A 20,042-nucleotide genomic window follows, 5' to 3' on the forward strand; every position below is an offset into this window, starting at 1 on the left:
ATATGTGGGAGAAAACTACTGTATGGACACACGTCAGGGCTCGGAAGGGAAGTAGTGACGTTTTGGAGTGCAGACTTTGATGGAATGGTCTGCGGGTGTCATGTTGCCTTTGGAGAGCCCCTAATGTACCTAAACAGTGGAAACCCCCCCACAAATGACCACATTTTGGAAACGAGACCCCCTAAGGAACTTATCTAGATGTGTGGTGAGCACTTTGAACCCCCAAGGGCTTCACAGAAGTTTATAATGCCCGGGCATGAAAATAAAAAAATTGTATTTTTTCCACAAACATGATCAATTAGTCCCCAATTTTTTCATTTTCCCAAGTGTAACAGGAGAAATTGGACCCCAAAAGTTGTTGTCCAATTTGTCCTGAGTATGCTGATACCCCATATGTGGGAGAAAACTACTGTATGGACACACGTCGGGGCTCGGAAGGGAAGCAGTGACGTTTTGGAATGCAGACTTTGATGGAATGGTCTGCGGGTGTCATGTGCGTTTGGAGAGCCCCTGATGTACCTAAACTATTGAAACTCCCCCCAAGTGACCCCATTTTGGACACCAGACCCCCCACGGAACTTATCTAGATGTGTGGTGAGCACTTTGAACCCCCAAGTGCTTCACAGAAGTTTATAACGCTCGGACGTGAAAATAAAAAAATCATTTTTTTCCACAAAAATGATATTTTTGCCCCCAATTTTTTATTTTCCTAAGGGTAACAGGAGAAATCGGACCCCAAAAATTGTTTTGCAATTTGTCCTGAGTAGGCTGATACCCTACATGTGGGGGTAAAACACTGTTTGGGCGCATGGCAGAGCTTGGAAGGGAAGGAGCACCATTTGACTTTTTCAACTCAGAATTGGCTGGAATTGAGATCAGACGCCATGTTGCATTTGGAGAGCCCCTGATGTGCCCAAACAGTGGAAACCCCCAATTCTAACTCCAACCCGAACCCCAACACACCCCTAACCCTAATCTCAGCCCTAACCCTAACCCTAGCCCTAACCCTAGCCCTAACCCTAATGGAAAAATGGAAATAAATACTTTTTTTTATTATTTTTCCCTAACTAAGGGGGTGATAACGGGGGGTTTGATTTACTATTTATGGCGGTTTTTATATTTGGCAGCTGTCGCATGCTAAAAGACGCTTTTTATTGTAAAAATAGTTTTTGCATCACCACATATTGAGAGCTATAATTTTTCCGTATTTTGACCCACTGAGTCATGTAAGGTCTTATTTTTTGCGGGACGAGTTGACGTTTTTAATGGTACCATTTTCGGGCACGTGACATTTTTTGATCGCTTTTTATTCCGATTTTTGGGACGCAGAATGAACAAAAACCAGCGTTTCATGAATTTCTTTTGGGGGGGTGCGTTTACACCGTTCCGCGTGCGGTAAAATTCATAAAGCGGTTTTATTCTTCGGGTCAGTACGGTTACAGCGATACCTCATTTAGGTCGTTTTTTTATGTTTTGTCGGTTTTATGCAATGAAAACTATTTTATATAAAAAATAATTATTTTTGCATCGCTTTATTCTGCGAGCTATAACTTTTTTATTTTTTTGCTGATGATGCTGTGTGGCAGCTTGTTTTTTGCGGGACAAGATGACGTTTTCAGCGGTACCATGGATATTTATATGCGTCTTTTTGATCGCGCGTTATTACACTTTTTGTTTGGCGGTATGATAATAAATCATTATTTTTTGCTTCGTTTTTTATTTTTATTTTTTAAGGGTTTCGCTAAAGGGGTTAACTAATGGGACAGTTTTATAGGGTGGGTCGTTACGGACGCGGCGATACCTAATATCTGTACTTTTATTGGTTTTTTTTTTTTTATTTCCAAAAAATGGATTTATTTGGGGGAATATTTTTTTTTTTTCTAATTTATTTGGCGATTTTTTTTTAATTATTTTAACACTTTTTTATTTTTTTTTAACTTTATTAAATAGTCCCAGGTGGGACATCACTGTCCTGTGACAGATCGCTTATCTGTCACATCACAGATCACTGTGACAGATCAGCGATCTGTCACAGGCAGTGCAGAAGGCTTCCTCATGCCTGCGCTTTGCAGGCACTGAGGAAGACGGCTTCATGCAGGCCCCCGAAGGCCCCCGTCGCCATCTTGGATTCGGGGGCCTGCAGGAAAGGAGCCCCCCGCAGCAGCGCTGCACATTGCGCTGCCGTGGGGGGCTCAGGGAAGCACGGAGGGAGCCCCCTCCCTGCCGATGCTTCCCTTTAACCCCCGGTACACCGCGATCATGTTTGATCGCGGTGTGCAAGGGGTTAACGTGTCGGGGCGGTCCGTGACCGCCCCTGACACATTGTGCCGGGTGTCAGCTGTGATAATCACCTGACACCCGGCCGCTATCAGTGGCGCTCACCACGTGGGCGCCGCTGATCGCGGTAGACGTACTATCCCGTCCATGGGCATAGGGGCCCGGGTCTCATGGACGGGATAGTACGTTGGATGTCAGGAAGGGGTTAATGTACACTCTGCACCCCAACTTGACTAAAAAAAACAGAAATGTAGAAATTTTTGCAAACTGAAATATCACATGGTCATAAGTATTCAGACCCTTTGCTCTGTATTGAGTAGAAGCACCCTTTTGAGCTAGTATAGCCATGAGTATTCTTGCGAATGAAACAACAAGTTTTTCAGACCTGGATTTGGGGATCCTCTCCCATTCTTCCTTGCAGATCCTCTCCAGTTCCATCAGGTTGAATGGTGAATATTGGTGGACAGCCATTTTCAGGGCTCTACAGAGATGCTTAATTGGGTTTAGGTCAAGGCTCTGGCTGGGCCAGTCAAGAATGGTCACAGAGGTGTTCTGAAGACACTTCTTTATTATGTAAGCTGCGTGCTTAGGGTCATTGTCTTGTTGGAAGGTGAACCTTCGGCCAAGTCTGAAGTCCAGAGCACTCTGGAAAACGTTTTCATCCAGGATATCTCTGTACTTGACCACATTCATGTTTCCTTCAGTTGCAACCAGTCGTCCTGTCCCCGCAGCTGAAAACACCCTCATAGCTTTACAAATCAAGTCCTCTCAGTGTTATTAAACACAGTTGGACTCCAATGAAGGAGTAGAACCATCTCAAGGAGGATCACAAGGAAATGGACAGCATGTGACTTAAGGCTGGAGTCACACTGCCGAATTTCTCATGCGATAATTGCATCGCACTGCACGGACTGGCCGGTACCTCTCCTGACCTGAGCATGACAGCATGATGGATTACTATGCAGCTGTCAAGCTCAGGTCAGGAGAGCCGACAGCCAGTGCGAGTTTTACGATGCGATTCTCGGACGAAAAATATTCCACTGTGTCTCTGTCCTAAATATGAGTTTCTGAGCAAAGGGTCTGATTACTTACGACCATGTGATATTTCAGTTTTTCTTTTTTAATAAATTTGCAAAAATTTCTACATTTCCGTTTTTTTCAGTGAAGATGGGGTGTAGAGTGTACATTAATGAGAAAAAAAATGATCTTTTTTGACTTCACCAAATGGCTGCAGTGAAACAAAGAGTGAAAAAGGTAAAGGGGTCTGAATACTTTCCGTACCCACTGTAAGATGCATTTTTTTCCTTTCATTCTTTTATAACATTTGCTGCTTTTTTTTATAGGTCGGATAACTCTTTTAATGCTGGCTGATAGAAACTTATTACACATGGGGTACAATATTAGGGATGTAGTTTTAATGTCAAGGTTGATTGATGTACCGTATATTCATCTAAGGCCTCACAGTATTTGTGCAGGCAACAAGAAAAGGTCGAGAGCTGGAGTCTTCACGGTCATTGATTCGATATCCTGTGCTTTCTTACTTTTTCCTCTAGATGTAAATGAATGTGATGAAGCTGAGGATCTCACTCTGCTGTGTCTGAATGGGCAGTGCCGTAACACGGAGGGATCCTATGAGTGCGTCTGTCCCCGTGGATTTGTCATGTCTCGACAACACAACTACTGTGTACCCTCCCAAGAATAATTTTCTCACTGTCCATTTCTTGGAAAACCAAAGACTTCCTGTGATGTCCATGTCGTCGTGTGTGGAACAAGGGGGGAAACTTGCGTGTATGGCAGGAGGGAGATATTTATTTTTCTGTATATATTGCCAAAATGTTAAATGGTCTCTTTAATGCAGTCAGCTGTGGGCAACCGCTGAAAGTTTTATATGTTAAAGAAGCACTTCTCTTCCCATCAAAGTTTTTATCCTCTTAATATATTGCAGTCTTATTATATGGAAGTACCTCCTGTTTCTACATAGAGCTTATAAGGATTGAGCTATTCACTTTTTAATGGAAAAAAGAAGAATGATCTGGGTAGAAATGCAAAATGAGCAATTGTAAGTACACAGTGCTATATAATATGATGACTGCAATATATTAAGAAGATAAAAACTTTGATGTTGATGGGGATACTTCTTTAATACCCCTTATCTGTGCATTTTTTCCTTTCAGGCACATGTGTTATCTGCTTATTTCATAAAGGACATTGGGAACGGAAGTAGTTAGAAATCTTTTATATAGTGATGCAGTAATTCATGAAATACATAAAGGAAACATTTTTTTTAGGTCTTTGAAGTTATGGATTTTACCTTGCAATATCAAAAGGGGTAAGATCCGAAACAGATACCACAGGAAAATTTCCATGATTGCACCATGCGGATGAGATTTGTAAAATTTTACCCACCAGCCGGCTACTGTAATTCACTGTGGATATTACCAGCACAAGTAGTATTCTTGGGCCTACCCTTATTGTGTTTTTATCCAATAAGAGAAATAAGCTTCTATCTCATCCAATATGCAGCCTCAGCGGTCCGTTTTTCCTAGGGATCAATAATCAATATGTGTCTCCAGTAATAGCTGCTAACACAAGACATACACTGAGATCCACCGGAGTGATTGGGTACTTCACATTGTGGGTCATCATATATTCTAGGTCTCGGCCTCTCACCAGAGGTTATAGAATCTACATTTTCTTACGAACGAGACACTCATTTTTATTTTCTACACAAATGCGAATTGTGACTTTTATACACTTTTATAGTCATTGTTTATAAAAAAAAAAAATTCTAATGAAATAAACTATATATGTATATAATAAGAATTTCAGTTTGTGTCTGAGTTATTTCAAGGATCGATGAAGATCCATTCAAATATAGATAAAGAATCACCCTGATTTTTCAGATATAGAAAAAGTCACACTATGAGGAAAAGACCTAAAAATATACAGTGTGGTAAGAATGGCTAAAAGTACGAAAGAATATTCAAACACTGGAAAAAACAAGGTAGAAAAAAACATGCTGGTACATAAAATGAGAACTATTTGACTAGGGAAATATATGTGTTACATTGGGTTAACAACTGGCTCAGTTTTCAAAAAGCAGAAGTTGTTTATTAATGGAACATACTCTAATTGGGCCTCAGTTAAAAGTGGGGTACCATGGGGGGTCAGTATCGGGCCCTCTTGTTTATATTATATTTCTTAATGACTTGTAGACGGCATACACAAGTAGAGTAGAATTTCAATATTTGCAGGTGACAATAAGCTCTGTAAGGTTACCTTCACAGAGGAGGATAATATTAAGAATGGATTTTGTAACGAATGGAAGCGGAGACAGAGATGGTGAAGTTCACATTCGTTTTTATTTTTTAAGTGGAACCTCGGGACCACGGTCCGGGGGGCTCCGAAGGGGGCGTGACTAGTGAGCCCCGGGCACCCGTAGTAAAACCCCTCAGGCAGGGCCAGAATGGAATACCCGGAGGACACAGGTGCTACCTCCAGTTAGACCCCGAACACGTGGTAGCTGTCCCAGCGGGACCAAAAGGGATAACAAAGGTTACAGCAGAGTCCGTAATGCGCTGGGTCCTGGATCCGGTTAGTTGGTAAGGAGTCGGTTCCAGTGACCTTCACACAGTCCTTGGACTCGGATGGCTGTAGGCGGAACGGGATGGCTTAGGCCCAGATGGTTGCTGATATAACCAGGTAACACAGGATACTGATATGCTGTGGAAACAGAGAGCATTAGACAATGCACAGAGACTGCAGATGCAGTGCAGATAGGTTAGCATGAGAACCGGATGTAGCAATGATAGATACTCGTTGCGCCGGCGCTCTCCCTATGGAGGAGAGGCCAGAAATAGAAGCCAGTGCGCTGCCATTGGTTGATTGCATTTTTTGAATAATGCACGCTGCCCCTTTAAGAAGGCAATAGAGCGGGCGAGCCCTAACAGCCTTAGTTACAGATCTCCTCACAGGACGCCAGGAGGAGGAGGCAGGACAGAATGCTGAGCAGCAGCATGAGAGGCCCGAGGTGAGTGCCCAGAACGGAGAGCAGCGGCAGGCCTGGACGCAGCGGCAGGCCTGGACGCAGCGCCAGGACGGGGGCCAGGTGTAACAGCGGCAGACCTGGGTGCAGCGCCAGGACGGGGAACGGGTGTAACAGATTAATTGAAGCTGGAGGTTTAGGCCAATAAAGGGCAATTGAAGTTTAATGTGGAGAAATGTAAGGACTTGGGCCAAGGAGATAAAAAATTTACAAGAATGTACTAAATAGTAAAACCGTGGGTAGAACTGCGACTAAAAAAGACTTGTGTGTATGGGTGTTCAACTTGAGTGACCAGTGTCAAGCAACTGCTGCCAAGGCAAATAAAATAATGTGATGCATTAAGCTCTTTACGACCTTGGACGTATCCATACCTTCAGGTTGGCTGGTACTGACCTTACACGCACACGTCATGGCGATTTTGTGCGCACAGGGGCTGTGCATGCGCAATTGCCACCGGGTGTCACTGATTCTGACAGCTGACACACGGCACCCTGTGCCAAGAGTGGTGCCCTCACTGCTCCTGGCATTTTAACTCCCTAAATGTTGCAATCAGTATCGATCGCAGCATTAGAAAGGCAGGTGGCCCAAACGTTCCCATGGTGACCCACTGTCATCATGACGACATCTGGGTCACCAGACTAAGTTAAAAAGTGAAAAAGAAAGTAAAAAAAAGCTGTATATTAAATATTTTTTAAATCACAAAATAATAATAATAAAAATATATACTGTATATTATACCCATAAAGATTTTTATAAAAAATAAATAAAAACAATAAAAGTACACATGTGGTATTGCCGAGTTCGGAACGAACTGACCTATAAAACTGTGTCTCTAGTTAACCCCTTCAGTGAACACCGTAAAAAAAAATATGAGGCAAAACACAATGCTTTATTATCATACTGCTGAACAAAAAGTGGAATAAAACACAATAAAAAACACAAATGTATCTAAAAATGCTATTGCTGAAAATGTCATCTTGTCCCGCAAAAAACAAGCGGCCATACAGCTCCATCAGCGGAAAAAACTGTAGCTCTCAGAATAAAGCAATGCAAAGATAATTATTTTTTTCTATAAAATAGTTTTCATTGTGTAAAAGCACCAAACCACAAAAATACTATATAAATGTAGTATCGCTGTAATCTTACTGACCCAAAGAATAAAACTGCCTTATCAATTTTACTACATGTGAAATGGCATTAAAAAAACAATCCCTGAATTGCTGTTTTTTGTTCATTCTGCCTCTCAAAAAGTGGAATAGAAAGTGATCAAAAAATGTCATGTGCCCGAAAATGCCACCAATAAAAACGTCACCTCGTCCCACAAAAAAAAAAGCCTTTGCATGACCCTGTCGGCAGAAATATGGAAGAATTATAGCTCTCAAAATATGTCGATGCTTAATATGTGACTGCAGTCAAACAAAGAAACAATATAAACCTGGTATCACTGTAATTGCATCGACCCGAAGAATAAAGTTACCTAATCACTTATGCCGCACGAGGAACGGCGTAAAAAATAAATAAAAACAAATCTTCAACTGCTATTGATTTTTTCATTCTGAATCACAAAGATCACAGTAAGGCTCGGCTCACACTTTTCCGTCGCTCTACGCTGAGCGCTTACACTGCGGTTTCTGTGTAAATCTCTGAAATATGTGATTCAGATGGAACCCCCGGTGGAAGATTCCCTATAATGAGGCAGATGAAGGCACTGTGGACGCTGTCTGGCCGCCTATAATCTGGTGGTGTCTGTCTTTTTAGGCATGCATAAAAGAGCGGTCTTACACAGTTTTGTGCACTTCTGAAAAGAAGGACAACGCTGAACAGAGTCCAGATGGAGACCAGAGTAACTCTGCTGCCTCATTATAGTAAATGGATTCCTTGGGGGTTCCATCTGAATCACGTCACTCTGAGATTTAGATGGAAACCCAAAAGTAAGTGCTCAGGGTAGAGCGCAGGATAAATGTAATCCCGGATGTTATGTAAAATGTTCCCTATAAAAGCTTCAACTCAATCCACAAAAAAGCAAGTCCCCACTCAGGTCCGTCATCTATCAATAGAAATATAGAGGGCTTCCATGTTACTGGTTATGAAAAGGCTCTGGAAAAGTGAAGTAGCTCCTCACCCCCCCCCCAAAAGAAATTCAGCAAATTCTGTGCTCCCAAATCCAAATGCCCCCTCCGTTCTAAGCCCTACAGTGTGCCTAATCCACATTTAGAAGAAGAAGGCAGTGAATCACGGTCAAAAGGGCGCCAAGGACGAGGAGGATGACTGTTAGATCTCTCTATTCAATAACGCATTTCGACAGCAGAACGCTGTCTTCATCAGGCTGTACCTACCTGATGAAGACAGCGTTCTGCTGTCGCAACGCGTTGTGGAATAAAGAGATCTAACAGTCATCCACCTTGTCCTTGACGCCCTTTTGACCGTGATTCACTGCCTTCTTCTTCTAAATGTGGTTTAAGCACACTGTAGGGCTCAGAAGGGAGGTGCGATTTGATTCTCGCACGAGTTCTACGGCTGTCTGACTCTGCCCATAGAGTCAAAATCGTCACTACACCTGTAGCTAAATTCCCAAAGGGGTATAATTAACAAAATGGGGTCACTTGAGGGGGATTTTGCTTTTCTAGCACTTAGGGGCTCTGTATATGGAGTTCGCAAACTATTCTAGGAAAATCTTCGATTCAGGAGGCAAATAGTGCTTTGCACCTCCCAAGTCAAGCCGTATGGCTAAGCAGCACTATACAGCTGTAAGAGAGGGACAGGACTGTAGTCGTGACCTGAGATGTTGTAACATCAATGTCCAGTCCTTTCCCTACAGAAAACTGTATTCTTCTCTTCAGCATACCTGCATCTCCACATCCAGACTCCCCTGGGCACTTCCCTGGCGACAACGATCCCTCCTTCAGGTGACCCTCAGGAACGAAAACACAGTCTTGATCACTCTCTTAATGCTTCACATGTTACATCCACAGTTGGCACATAATGATATTCACTTGGTTCCTTATCTTTCCCTTTCTGGCTGTCACTTCTGTGCAGTACACGCCCGGACCGAACTGTCTTAGACTGCTCCCCAGTTCCTTCCTGGTCTGACCTCGCCATGATCACAATTCCTTCTGCCTGTTTCGCCCCAGACAGGAAATCATCAGTCACCAGGTTTGGCTGCCTCTGGTAAAGCATCCGGCCCATCTGTACCAATCTCGTTGAAGCTCCAACTTCCTTCATATCCACATTCTAACTGACTCCTGCCCTAAAAGCATCTGCCCAGGCGATAAGTCGCCACATCTTTCCTTTCCTGTACTGGCCCACTGCTATGACACACAGTGGCTGTGGGTAACGTGGGCTGCAGCACTTTAACGTTGTGTGGCTGCCAAGCTGTCCGAGCTTATAGCCCATGTGGACCCTAGGGCACCCTGGCCCCGTCTGACCTAACTTCCTAGAAACTTCTCTCTTACTATCCGGCAGCCCCTCCTACAATTAACCCTCTATAAACATCCTATAAACTATACCTACAAGGCCCACTATTATGCCCCCATCTAGTCGCCCACAACAGAACTACACTTACCCTATGTATAAGAACTATATACTAAAGTGCCATCCTCTAATGTCCCCAAAAGGATGCACTTAGCCCTAAATTTTATATTATATGCAGTGTAACACTAAGGAACGCAGTCTCTAACGCATGGTAACACATATATAAATGTGGCAGTACCAAAAAGATGAGCGGTAATACATGTTCCGATGTAGCAGTACCGCAAACATTCATCATATACATAATCAACATTAACAATATGTAAACATTAGTAGATCAAAGACAATTAAAGAAAGGGAAGCAAAGAGGTAATTCTATCTCATCCCATTACACAGCCACAAATGAGGTATGTCTACATTCAGCAGAAATTGTGGGACAAATTTTGATGCCATTTTTGACCATTTCCCCTTCTGGGGCTAAAACAAAAATTTGGTGGTAAAAATGTAATTATTTTTTCTTCACAGCCCAATGGTATAAAATTCTGTGTCACATCTGTGGTGTCAATATGATCACTGCACCCCTAGATGAATTTATGGAGAAGAGTAGTTTGTAAAATGTGGGTCACTTATGGGGGGTTCTGCCAATGTGGCATGGCACCCTCAAACCAGTCGAGACAAATCTGAACTCCAATATAGCGCTTCTTCCCTTCTGACCTTTCCACTGTACCTCAAAAGTAGTTTTCAATCACATATGGGGTATCGGTGTACCCAGGAGAAATTGCACAACAATTTTTGGGGTCATGTTACCCTTGTGAAAATAAAAAATATGGGTTAAAATAACATTTTTAAGGGAAAAATTTGATTTCTTTATTTTCATGGCTCTACGTTATAAACTTCTGTGAAACACCTGGGGGTTCAAGGTGCTCACCACACATCTAAATACATTTCTTAAGGGGGTCTAGTTTCCAAAATGGGGCCACTTGTTGGGAGTTTCTACTGTTTAGGCACATCAGGGGTTCTCCAAACGCGACATGACACCTGCAGACCATTCCATCAAACTCAGCGTTCCAAAATATTACTCCTTCCCTTAAGAGCCCTGCCGTGCGTCTAAACAGTAGTTTTCCCCCACATATGGAGTATCAGCATACTCAGGATAAATTGCACAACAAATTAAATGGTGCAATTTCTCCTGCTACCCTTGTGACAATGCAAAATTTGGGATTAAAAAACATCCGTGGGAAAAATGTGATTTTTTTCATTTATTTTCACGGCTCAACCTTATAAAATTCTGTGAAGCACCTGGGGGGTCAAAGTGCTCACCACACATCAATATAAGTTCCCTGAGGGGTCTAGTTTGAAAATGGTGTCATTTATGAGGGATTTTCACTGTTGAGGCAAATCACTAGGTCTCCAAACGCGATGTGGTGTCATCTAATTATTCAAGCAAATTTTGCATTCAAAAATTCAAATGGCACACCATTCCTCCAGAACCCTGCCATGCGCCTAAATAGTAGTTTTCCCCCACGATTGGGGTATCGGCGTATTCAGGAGAAATTGCACAACAAATTTTATGGTGCAATTTCTCCTGATAACCTTGTGAAAATGCAAAATTTGAAGCTAAAAAATATGTTTGTGGGAAAAAATGTGATTTTTTTTTTAATTTTCATGGCTCACCACACATCTAGATAAGTTCCCTGAGTGTTCTAGCTTCCGAAATTGTATCACTTGTGGGGGGTTTCCATTGTTTAGGCACATCTGGGGCTTTCCAAATGCGACATGCCGTCTGCTAATTATTCCAGCAAATTTTACCATCAAAAAGTCAAATGGCGTGCCTTCACTTCCAAGCCCTGCTGTGTGCCCAATCAATGGTTTTCCCCCACATATGAGGAATCGGCCTGCTCAGGAGAAATTTGACAACAAATTTGGGTGTCCATTTTTTTCATGTTATCCTTGGAAAAAAATGGGTCTAAAGTAAATTTTTTGAGAAAAAAAGTTAAATGTTCATTTTTTCTTTCCACATTCCATTAATTGCTGTGAAGCACCTGAAGGGCTAATCAACTTCTTGACTGTGGTTTTGAACACCTTGAGGGGTGCAGTTTTTTAGAATGCGAAAAGGAGATGAATCCAGCGAGCCAGGTTTGAAGTACGTAAAAAATCTTTTTCTTTATTTCAAACGTAGATTAAAAATATTTATCCATAGCAGCATATTATAAATATAGGCAGAGATGGGAAAAATTACTGCTGTAAAGCGCACGGCAAGACGCGTTTCGGCTAAACCTTTATCATTGCCATAATACACATTGCTATTTTTCTGGGATATATGAAGGAAAAGATCCTTGGATAGGTGGTGCTATAGTTGATTAAGCGTTAGTAGATCACACTTGTGAGCATCCACCTATAAGATTAACTATTTAAAAACAAGTGTTAACCCTAACTGAAGCTAATACGCTAGCAGTAATTTTTCCAAACATTTTACAAATATTTTACAATACATGATATAACAGAATATATATACAGAGATTTTTTTCATGTTATCCTCCACAATACTTCCATAATATGATTTTTACTCAAAAAAACATATATTTATGAACTTCAGACAGAGCAGGTTATAATTGTTAGCATAAGAATCACAATTTTAGGATTTTTAATATATTCTAATTAAATCTTGTCTATTATTTAAGCCTATTGGCATCCTAGTTTCCAAGGTAAAAATCCAAGCAGATTCTCTGTTAAGTAGTTTACGTCTTCTATCGCCCCCTCTGGTAGACCGTGTTACTAACTCTATTGCTTTAAACCTGAAGCTATCAAAATTGCCAGAATGATGTTGTGAAAAATGCCTGGAGACCGCTGATGGATTGAAGCTGGAGGGGTTAATAGCATCAGAGATATGTCTTCTGATTCTTTTCCTCAATTTTCCCGTTGTACAACCTATATACTGTTTACAACATAATGTACAGTCAATCAAATATACTACGTAGGTGGAATTACAGTTCAAAAAACTGTTAATAGACTATTCTTTGTTGCTATGGAATGAGGAAAATTTGTTGATTTTATGTGCATATTGACAACAAGTACATCTCTTATTTCCACATTTAAAAAACCCCTTTAGATTCAGCCAGGTGTCACTGGTTTCCAGCGAGGAATTCAAATACAGACTAGGCGATAGTTTATCCTGCAAAGTAGGTGCTTTTTTTGCTACATAAGTGATTTGGTTTTCTGCAATAATTTGTTTTAGTTTTGGATCCTGGCTTAACACAGGAATATATTTCTTTATAATAGAAACTATGTTGTTATACTGGAGACTATATGGAGTAGAGAAAAAAAAAAATTTTATTATTTGGAGATTGTGACAAAGGGGGAGAAGTAGTTATTCTTAATGCAGGATTGTATGAAAAGTTGAATTTATTAGACCTTGAGAATTCTCATGCCTATCAAGAAATATTCTATGATCCTACTATTGAATTTAATGGGGAGCTTAAAGCATTGCTAGAGGAGGGCTTATTCAATGGGGCTCTAACACAGAGGTTATTTGATTATTTACATGTCACCTGTCCAATTGTTCCTATTTTCCATTCCCTCCCTAAGGTCCATAAGGATGTATTTCCACCTCCACTACGCCCTATAGTGGCAGGTATTGGATCTTTGGGAGAGAGATTAGGAGAATGGGTGGATCATTACTTACAGCCTCTGGTGAGAGAAATCCCTAGTTACATCAGAGATACCAAAGCTTTAGTTACCATGATGGAAAATTTTGTATGGGAGGATCAATACTCCTGGATTACAAGTGATGTAGTTTCATTATATCCATCAATCCCTCATGAGGTGGCTATAGATTCCTTAATTTATCACTTGGAAACATTTAGTAATTATGCTATAGAAATCAAGGATTTTTTGGTAATGGCAGTAAGGTTTTTACTTAATCACAATTATTTTTCTTTTAACAGCAGATTTTTTCTGCAGAAGACTGGAGTCAGCATGGGGGCCAAGTTCTCCCCGTCTCTGGCAAATCTAGTTATGGCCATATGGGAGGAATTGGTCCTATATGCTGACTCCAATCCTTTTTCTAAAAGCCTGGTGTGGACAGGGCGATATAGATGACTTGGTAATTATATGGAAAGGAACACAGGAGGAAGCCTCCAGTTTTATAAACAGCATCAATGTGAATGATTTCAATTTAGCCTTTACACATTTTTGGAATAAAAATTCAGTGAATTTTCTAGATGTCACATTAACAGCAGGTCTAGATGAAGATGACAACAACAAAAATCTTTATTAGCCCCTACCGCAAAAGCACTGCCAAAAATACATTATTGGCAGCTGATTCTTGCCATCCTCAACATGTGATAAAAAATATCCTCATAGGAGAGCTTATAAGGTATAAATGAAATTCGACTGATCCAAAAACATATAAAAATGCACAGGAATTATTTAATATGAGACTAAAAAATAGAGGATATCCAAATTGGATGTTACAGAGAGCAACCAAAATAGTAAAGGATATTGATAGAAAGGATTTAATAATAAACAAAAAAACAACAAAAAAAAATCACAATCTCCAAATAAGGCCTCTTTCACACTTCCGTTTTTTACAATCAGTCACAATCCGCCAGGCTTTGAAAAAAAACGGATCCTCAATTTTTTTTTGAGGATCCGTTTTTTTCCCCTTGACTTGCATTAATGGCGGATTGTGACGGATTGCTGTCCGTTGCATCCGTTTTTTGTGAGGATCCGCCAAAAGTTGCTGTCCGTCACCATCCTCAAAGATTTCAAAACGGAGCTTGTAACGTTTTTTTCTGTGGCGGATCCTCCAGACACTCATTTAACCCGAAATTCTTTCTGGGTGCTGGACAAAAATAAAAAAATCTCTCTCTCTCCCTCTCTCTCTTCCCTCTCTTCTCTCTCTCTTCTCTCTCTTCTCTCTCTCTTCCCTCTCTCTCTCTCTTCCCTCTCTCTCTCTCTCTTCCCTCTCTCTCTCTCTCCCTCTCTCTCTCCCTCTCTCTCTCTCCCTCTCTCTCCCTCTCTCTTCCCTCTCTCTCCCTCTCTCTTCCCTCTCTCTCTTCCCTCTCTCTCTCTTCCCTCTCTCTCTCTCTCTCTTCCCTCTCTCTCTCTCTTCCCTCTCTCTCTCTCTTCCCTCTCTCTCTCTCTTCTCTCTCTCTCTTCCCTCTCCCTCTCTCTTCCCTCTCTTCCCTCTCTCTTCCCTCTCTCTCTCTCTTCCCTCTCTCTCTCTCTCTTCCCTCTCTCTCTCTCTCCCCCCTCTCTCTCTCTCTCCCTCTCTCTCTTCCCTCTCTCTCTCTCTTCCCTCTCTCTCTCTCTCTCTCTTCCCTCTCTCTTTCTCTCTCTCTCTTCCCTCTCTCTCTCTCTTCCCTCTCTCTCTCTTCCTTGAAATTTCTTCATTTTCAGGATCCGTCTGAAAACGGATCCTGTGCCATCCGTTCACATCAGTTAAGAACGGATCCGTTTCTCCGCCTTTTTGGCGGATTATAACTGATGCAAAAAACTGAAGTGTGAAAGAGGCCTAATAAAAAAAAAATTTTCTCTACTCCATATAGTCTTCAGTACAACAACATAGTTTCTATTATAAAGAAATATATTCCAGTGTTAAGCCAGGATCCAAAACTAAAACAGATTATTGCAGAAAACCAAATCACTTATGAGCAAAAAAAGCACCTACTTTGCAGGATAAACTATCGCCGAGTCTGTATTTGAATTCCTCGCTGGAAACCAGTGACACCTGGCTGAATCTAAAGGGGTTTTTTAAATGTGGAAATAAGAGATGTTCTTGTTGTCAATATGCACATAAAATCAACAAATTTTCCTCATTCCATAGCAACAAAGAATATCCTATTAACAGTTTTTTGAACTGTAATTCCACCTATGTAGTATATTTGATTGACTGTACATTATGTTGTAAACAGTATATAGGTTGTACAACGGGAAAATTGAGGAAAAGAATCAGAAGACATATCTCTGATGCTATTAACCCCTCCAGCTTCAATCCATCAGCGGTCTCCAGGCATTTTTCACAACATCATTCTGGCAATTTTGATAGCTTCAGGTTTAAAGCAATAGAGTTAGTAACACGGTCTACCAGAGGGGGCGATAGAAGACGTAAACTACTTAACAGAGAATCTGCTTGGATTTTTACCTTGGAAACTAGGATGCCAATAGGCTTAAATAATAGACAAGATTTAATTAGAATATATTAAAAATCCTAAAATTATGATTCTTATGCTAACAATTATAACCTGCTCTGTCTGAAGTTCATAAATATATGTTTTTTTGAGTAAAAATCATATTATGGAAGTATTGTGGAGGATAACATGAAAAAAATCTCTGTATATATATTCTGTTATATCATGTATTGTAAAATATTTGTAAAATGTTTGGAAAAATTATTGCTAGCGTATTAGCTTCAGTTAGGGTTAACACTTGTTTTCAAATAGTTAATCTTATAGGTGGATGCTCACAAGTGTGATCTATTAACGCTTAATCAACTATAGCACCACCTATCCAAGGATCTTTTCCTTCATATATCCCAGAAAAATAGCAATGTGTATTATGGCAATGATAAAGGTTTAGCCGAAACGCGTCTTGCCGTGCGCTTTACAGCATTAATTTTTCCCATCTCTGCCTATATTTATAATATGCTGTTATGGATAAATATTTTTAATCTACGTTTGAAATAAAGAAAAAGATTTTTTACATACTTCAAACCTGGCTCGCTGGATTCATCTCCTTTTCGAATCTATTGTTGGCAAGAGCTCCTGTCATTTATCCGTTGCTGAGAGCCTATACAGTATAGCAGCTTATGGTTTGAACCAACTGGGTAAGCTGGCATTTTTTCCCCTTTTTTTGTTCTATGAGAGTTTTTTAGAATGGTGCCACTTTTTGATATTTTCAGTCATATAGACCCCTCAAAGTCACTTCAAATGTGATGTGGTCCCTAAAAAAAAGTTTTTGTAAATTTGGTTTGGAAAAATGAGAAATCACTGGTCAAATTTTAATACTTATAATTTCCTAACAAAACAATAAATTAAGTTTCAAAAATTGTGGTGATGAGACATGTGGGAAATGTTATTTATTAACTATTTTGTGTGACATATCTCTGTGATTTAAGGGCATAAAAATTAAGTTTGAAAATTGCTACATTTTCTAAATATTTGCCAAATTTCCATTTTATTCTTAAATAAATGCAAATCATATTGAATAAATTTTACCACTATCATGAAGTACAATATGTCACGAAAAAAGAGTCTCAGAATCAGTGGGGTCCATTTAAGCGTTCTAGAGTTATTATCACATAACGTGACAGTGGTCAGAATTGTAAAATTTGGCTTGGTCATGAAAGTGAAAACAAGCTTTGGGGGATAAAGGGGTTAAAAATGCATTCTATAGATACTCTTGTCAAGAGCATAATTTTGCCTCTATACTGTACACGTCACTAATGTGACCACACTTGAAATACTGTATAAAATTTTGAGCTGCATTGTATGAGAAGGACATAGCTGAACTGGAGCAGAAACAGAGAAAAACAACCAAAGTAATTAAGGGAATGGGTGGGCTGCAGAAGACAGGTTATCAAACATGGACTTATTCTGTTTGGAAAAAGGGAATCTGTCACCACTTTTTCCACATATCAGGTAAAAATATGATTCAATTCATTGTCAAATATGCATTATAACAGTACTTGTAATAATGTGCAGGTACTGGTGATGTTGCCACGGATCAGAGACAGACCAAGAGTTAAAGGGTTTTGTTGTGAATTCTCTTGCACGGAGTTCTGAGCCGAAGCTCCCTCTGGTGGTTGCTGAGAGTAGTGGAGCTGGCCAGGTGGATGGAAGTTCCCCACCTGATAATGATAATTGGAAACCTGGGATTACTGGCTGGGAGCATATAATTGAGCTGGCTGCTCTTGGAGGTTGCTGGTGACTTCGTCAGTGTGCATTTGGAGCTCTTTTGTCCCCTGCCTTATCTGCATGGTTCAGCTAAGGGTACCGTTACACATAGCGATGCACCAGCGATCCCGACAACGATATGGATCGCTGGTGCATCTCTAAGTGGTCGCTAGTGAGCTGCCACACAGGCAGATCTCACCAGCGACATCGCTGGGGTCGGGGGTCGCTATTTACCTGTCAGACGCGGCAATCCTGACGTCCTCCCGCCCGCGTCCACACGTCGCTCGTCGGCGCCACAGGAAGCGCCCGACGAGAAATGATCCAGGACCTTCTCGCGCGACCAACGATGAGCAGTGGGGGAGCGGGTCGGAGGTAAGTATCACATGCAGCGATATCGCTAGCAATATGGCTGCAACGTCACAAAATCGGTGACTTTACAGCGATATTGCTAGCGATATCGCAGTGTGTAACGGGGGCTTAAGTGATTCTTTTGATAATCCTTTGCATCTAATCTGGTTCTGTCTTTTTTTGCTTTCTGTTTTGCTGCTAGGGTTCAGCGTGCTCCCTGCTGGGGGCAGCGCTGGGTCCTGCTTCATATGTTGCAGCATGTACAGTCCCCTGTTATGTTAGTATCTTTTTGCTTTGCTGCCAGTTTATACCAGAGTGCTGATCTAGCGGGGGTGAGATCGTGTGATCTCAGGTTTTTTGCATATCAGTAGTGTTGGACTTTTTCAGGGTTTTGTGCGTGATTGTAGACAGCATCTTTTCTATCCTGTCCTGTCTAGACAGCTTGGGCCCCACCTTTTGCTCTGTCTGTTCTCTGCCTGTGTTTGTGTCTCACCTTGTCTCACCAACAATATATGTTTGGGGGGTGTCTATTCCTTTGGGAATCTGCTCCGGGGCAGTTTAGATTTCATCTTTCTGTCTTTAGGCTTAGTTAGTCCTCCGGCTGTGATGAGGCGTCTAGGGCATCGTAGGAACGCTTCCCGGCTACTGCTAGTTGTGTGGTTAGGATCAGGGGTCTGCAATCCGCTTAGTTACCATCCTCTCTGGTCTTCTGGTCGCTTAGCCTGTTCCTGCCATCCTCCTCGGTGACCCATTCATAACAGAATCACTAGCCTAACCGCAGACTCTAGGGTACTCAAAAGAAGGAAAGAATTGTGTAAAAAAAAAAGTGTCAGAATTTTTTTATATATTTTTTTCCTCTTTCTCTCTTGGGCCGTAGGAGGATTTTTTCTTTAATGGAGACTAAGCAATTATCCGATCGTGTTGAGCAGCTTGCTGCTGAAGTGCAGGGAATTTCTGCTTATCTCGCTCAATCATCTGCTGTAGAAGATTAACTGTAAACTATTTCTTGCCTTGAAGCCCAATTCATCGGGGAGCTCGGTGCCACAGGTTAAAATTGTCATCTCCCTGCTGCGCTGCGATCCCCAGGATTGGGCTTTTTCTCTGACACCTGGAGATCCTATTCTGGCTAATGTGGATGCGTTTTTTCAGGCCCTGGGGTTGTGGTATGATGAACCTAATGCTTTTGATCAAGCTGGGAAGACCTTATTGGCATTGAACCAGGGTCAGGATGCTGCGGAGTTAAAGTGGGCGGTCCTTACTAAATGGAATGATGATGCCCTGGCGGCTCTCTTTCGGAAAGGTCTGGCAGAAACCGTAAAAGATGTTATGGTGGGATTTCCTGTCCCCTCTGGTCTTAACCACTCCATGTCATTAGCCATTCAAATTGATCGACGTTTACGTGAACGTAAAAGTACGCGAGAGGTGGTGCTGCCTTTTGAACAAACTTCTGAACCCATGCAATGTGATAGGGTTTTGACTAGGACGCAACGTCGAGTTTAGAAGTTATGCTTCTTTTGTGGGGATGCCTCTCATGTTATTTCTGTCTGCCTTAAATGAGAAAAATGTTTTGCTCACGCATTTGTGGTGGGCAGTGTACAGCCTAAGTTCCTGTTGGCAGTTACCTTGATCTGCTCCTTGTCTAGTTTTTCTGCTAAGGCCTTTATTGATTCAGGAGCAGCCAAGCGTTGTGGTATCCCCATGGTGCCCCTGAGAACCCCTATTCCCTTGAGGGGGATTGATGCTACCCCTTTGGCGGAGAACAAACCCCAGTTTTGGACCCAGATGGTAATGCGGGTCACCCCGGACCATCAAGAGAATTGTACATTTTTGATGTTGCGCAATTTACATGATACTATTGTACTGGGTTTTCCTTGGTTGCAAACCCATAATCCTGTTTTAGATTGGAAATCTCTGTCTGTGGTGAGTTGGGGTTGTCAATGTGTTCTTAGTGACACTCGTTTTCTCCACCTCTCCCCAGTCTCAAGACGTTCCTGACTATTTGGCTGATT

General features: G+C 41.4%; 1 protein-coding gene and 1 long non-coding RNA gene across 3 annotated transcripts in view; one reads left to right on the forward strand and one right to left on the reverse strand.

The window, feature by feature from the left end:
* The window catches only part of LTBP4 (latent transforming growth factor beta binding protein 4), a 190,878-nt gene extending 185,778 nt beyond the window's left edge, over positions 1-5,100 (forward strand). For both annotated transcript variants that reach the window (XM_073549306.1, XM_073549307.1), the window contains one exon: positions 3,831-5,100. In XM_073549306.1, coding sequence (XP_073405407.1) covers positions 3,831-3,979 — 149 coding nt within the window. In that variant the 3' untranslated portion in view covers positions 3,980-5,100. The remainder of the gene's footprint in view (positions 1-3,830) is intronic.
* Positions 5,101-5,620: 520 nt separating this feature from the next.
* Positions 5,621-20,042, reverse strand: part of LOC141052095 (uncharacterized) — a 61,814-nt gene continuing 47,392 nt past the window's right edge. The window contains exon 8 of the long non-coding RNA XR_012220743.1: positions 5,621-6,000. This is a non-coding gene — a long non-coding RNA (uncharacterized lncRNA). The remainder of the gene's footprint in view (positions 6,001-20,042) is intronic.

Source organism: Dendrobates tinctorius, unplaced genomic scaffold (assembly GCF_039654945.1).
Source record: "Dendrobates tinctorius isolate UK_male_01 unplaced genomic scaffold, ASM3965494v1 ptg000158l, whole genome shotgun sequence".
NCBI classification, from domain to species: domain Eukaryota; kingdom Metazoa; phylum Chordata; class Amphibia; order Anura; family Dendrobatidae; genus Dendrobates; species Dendrobates tinctorius.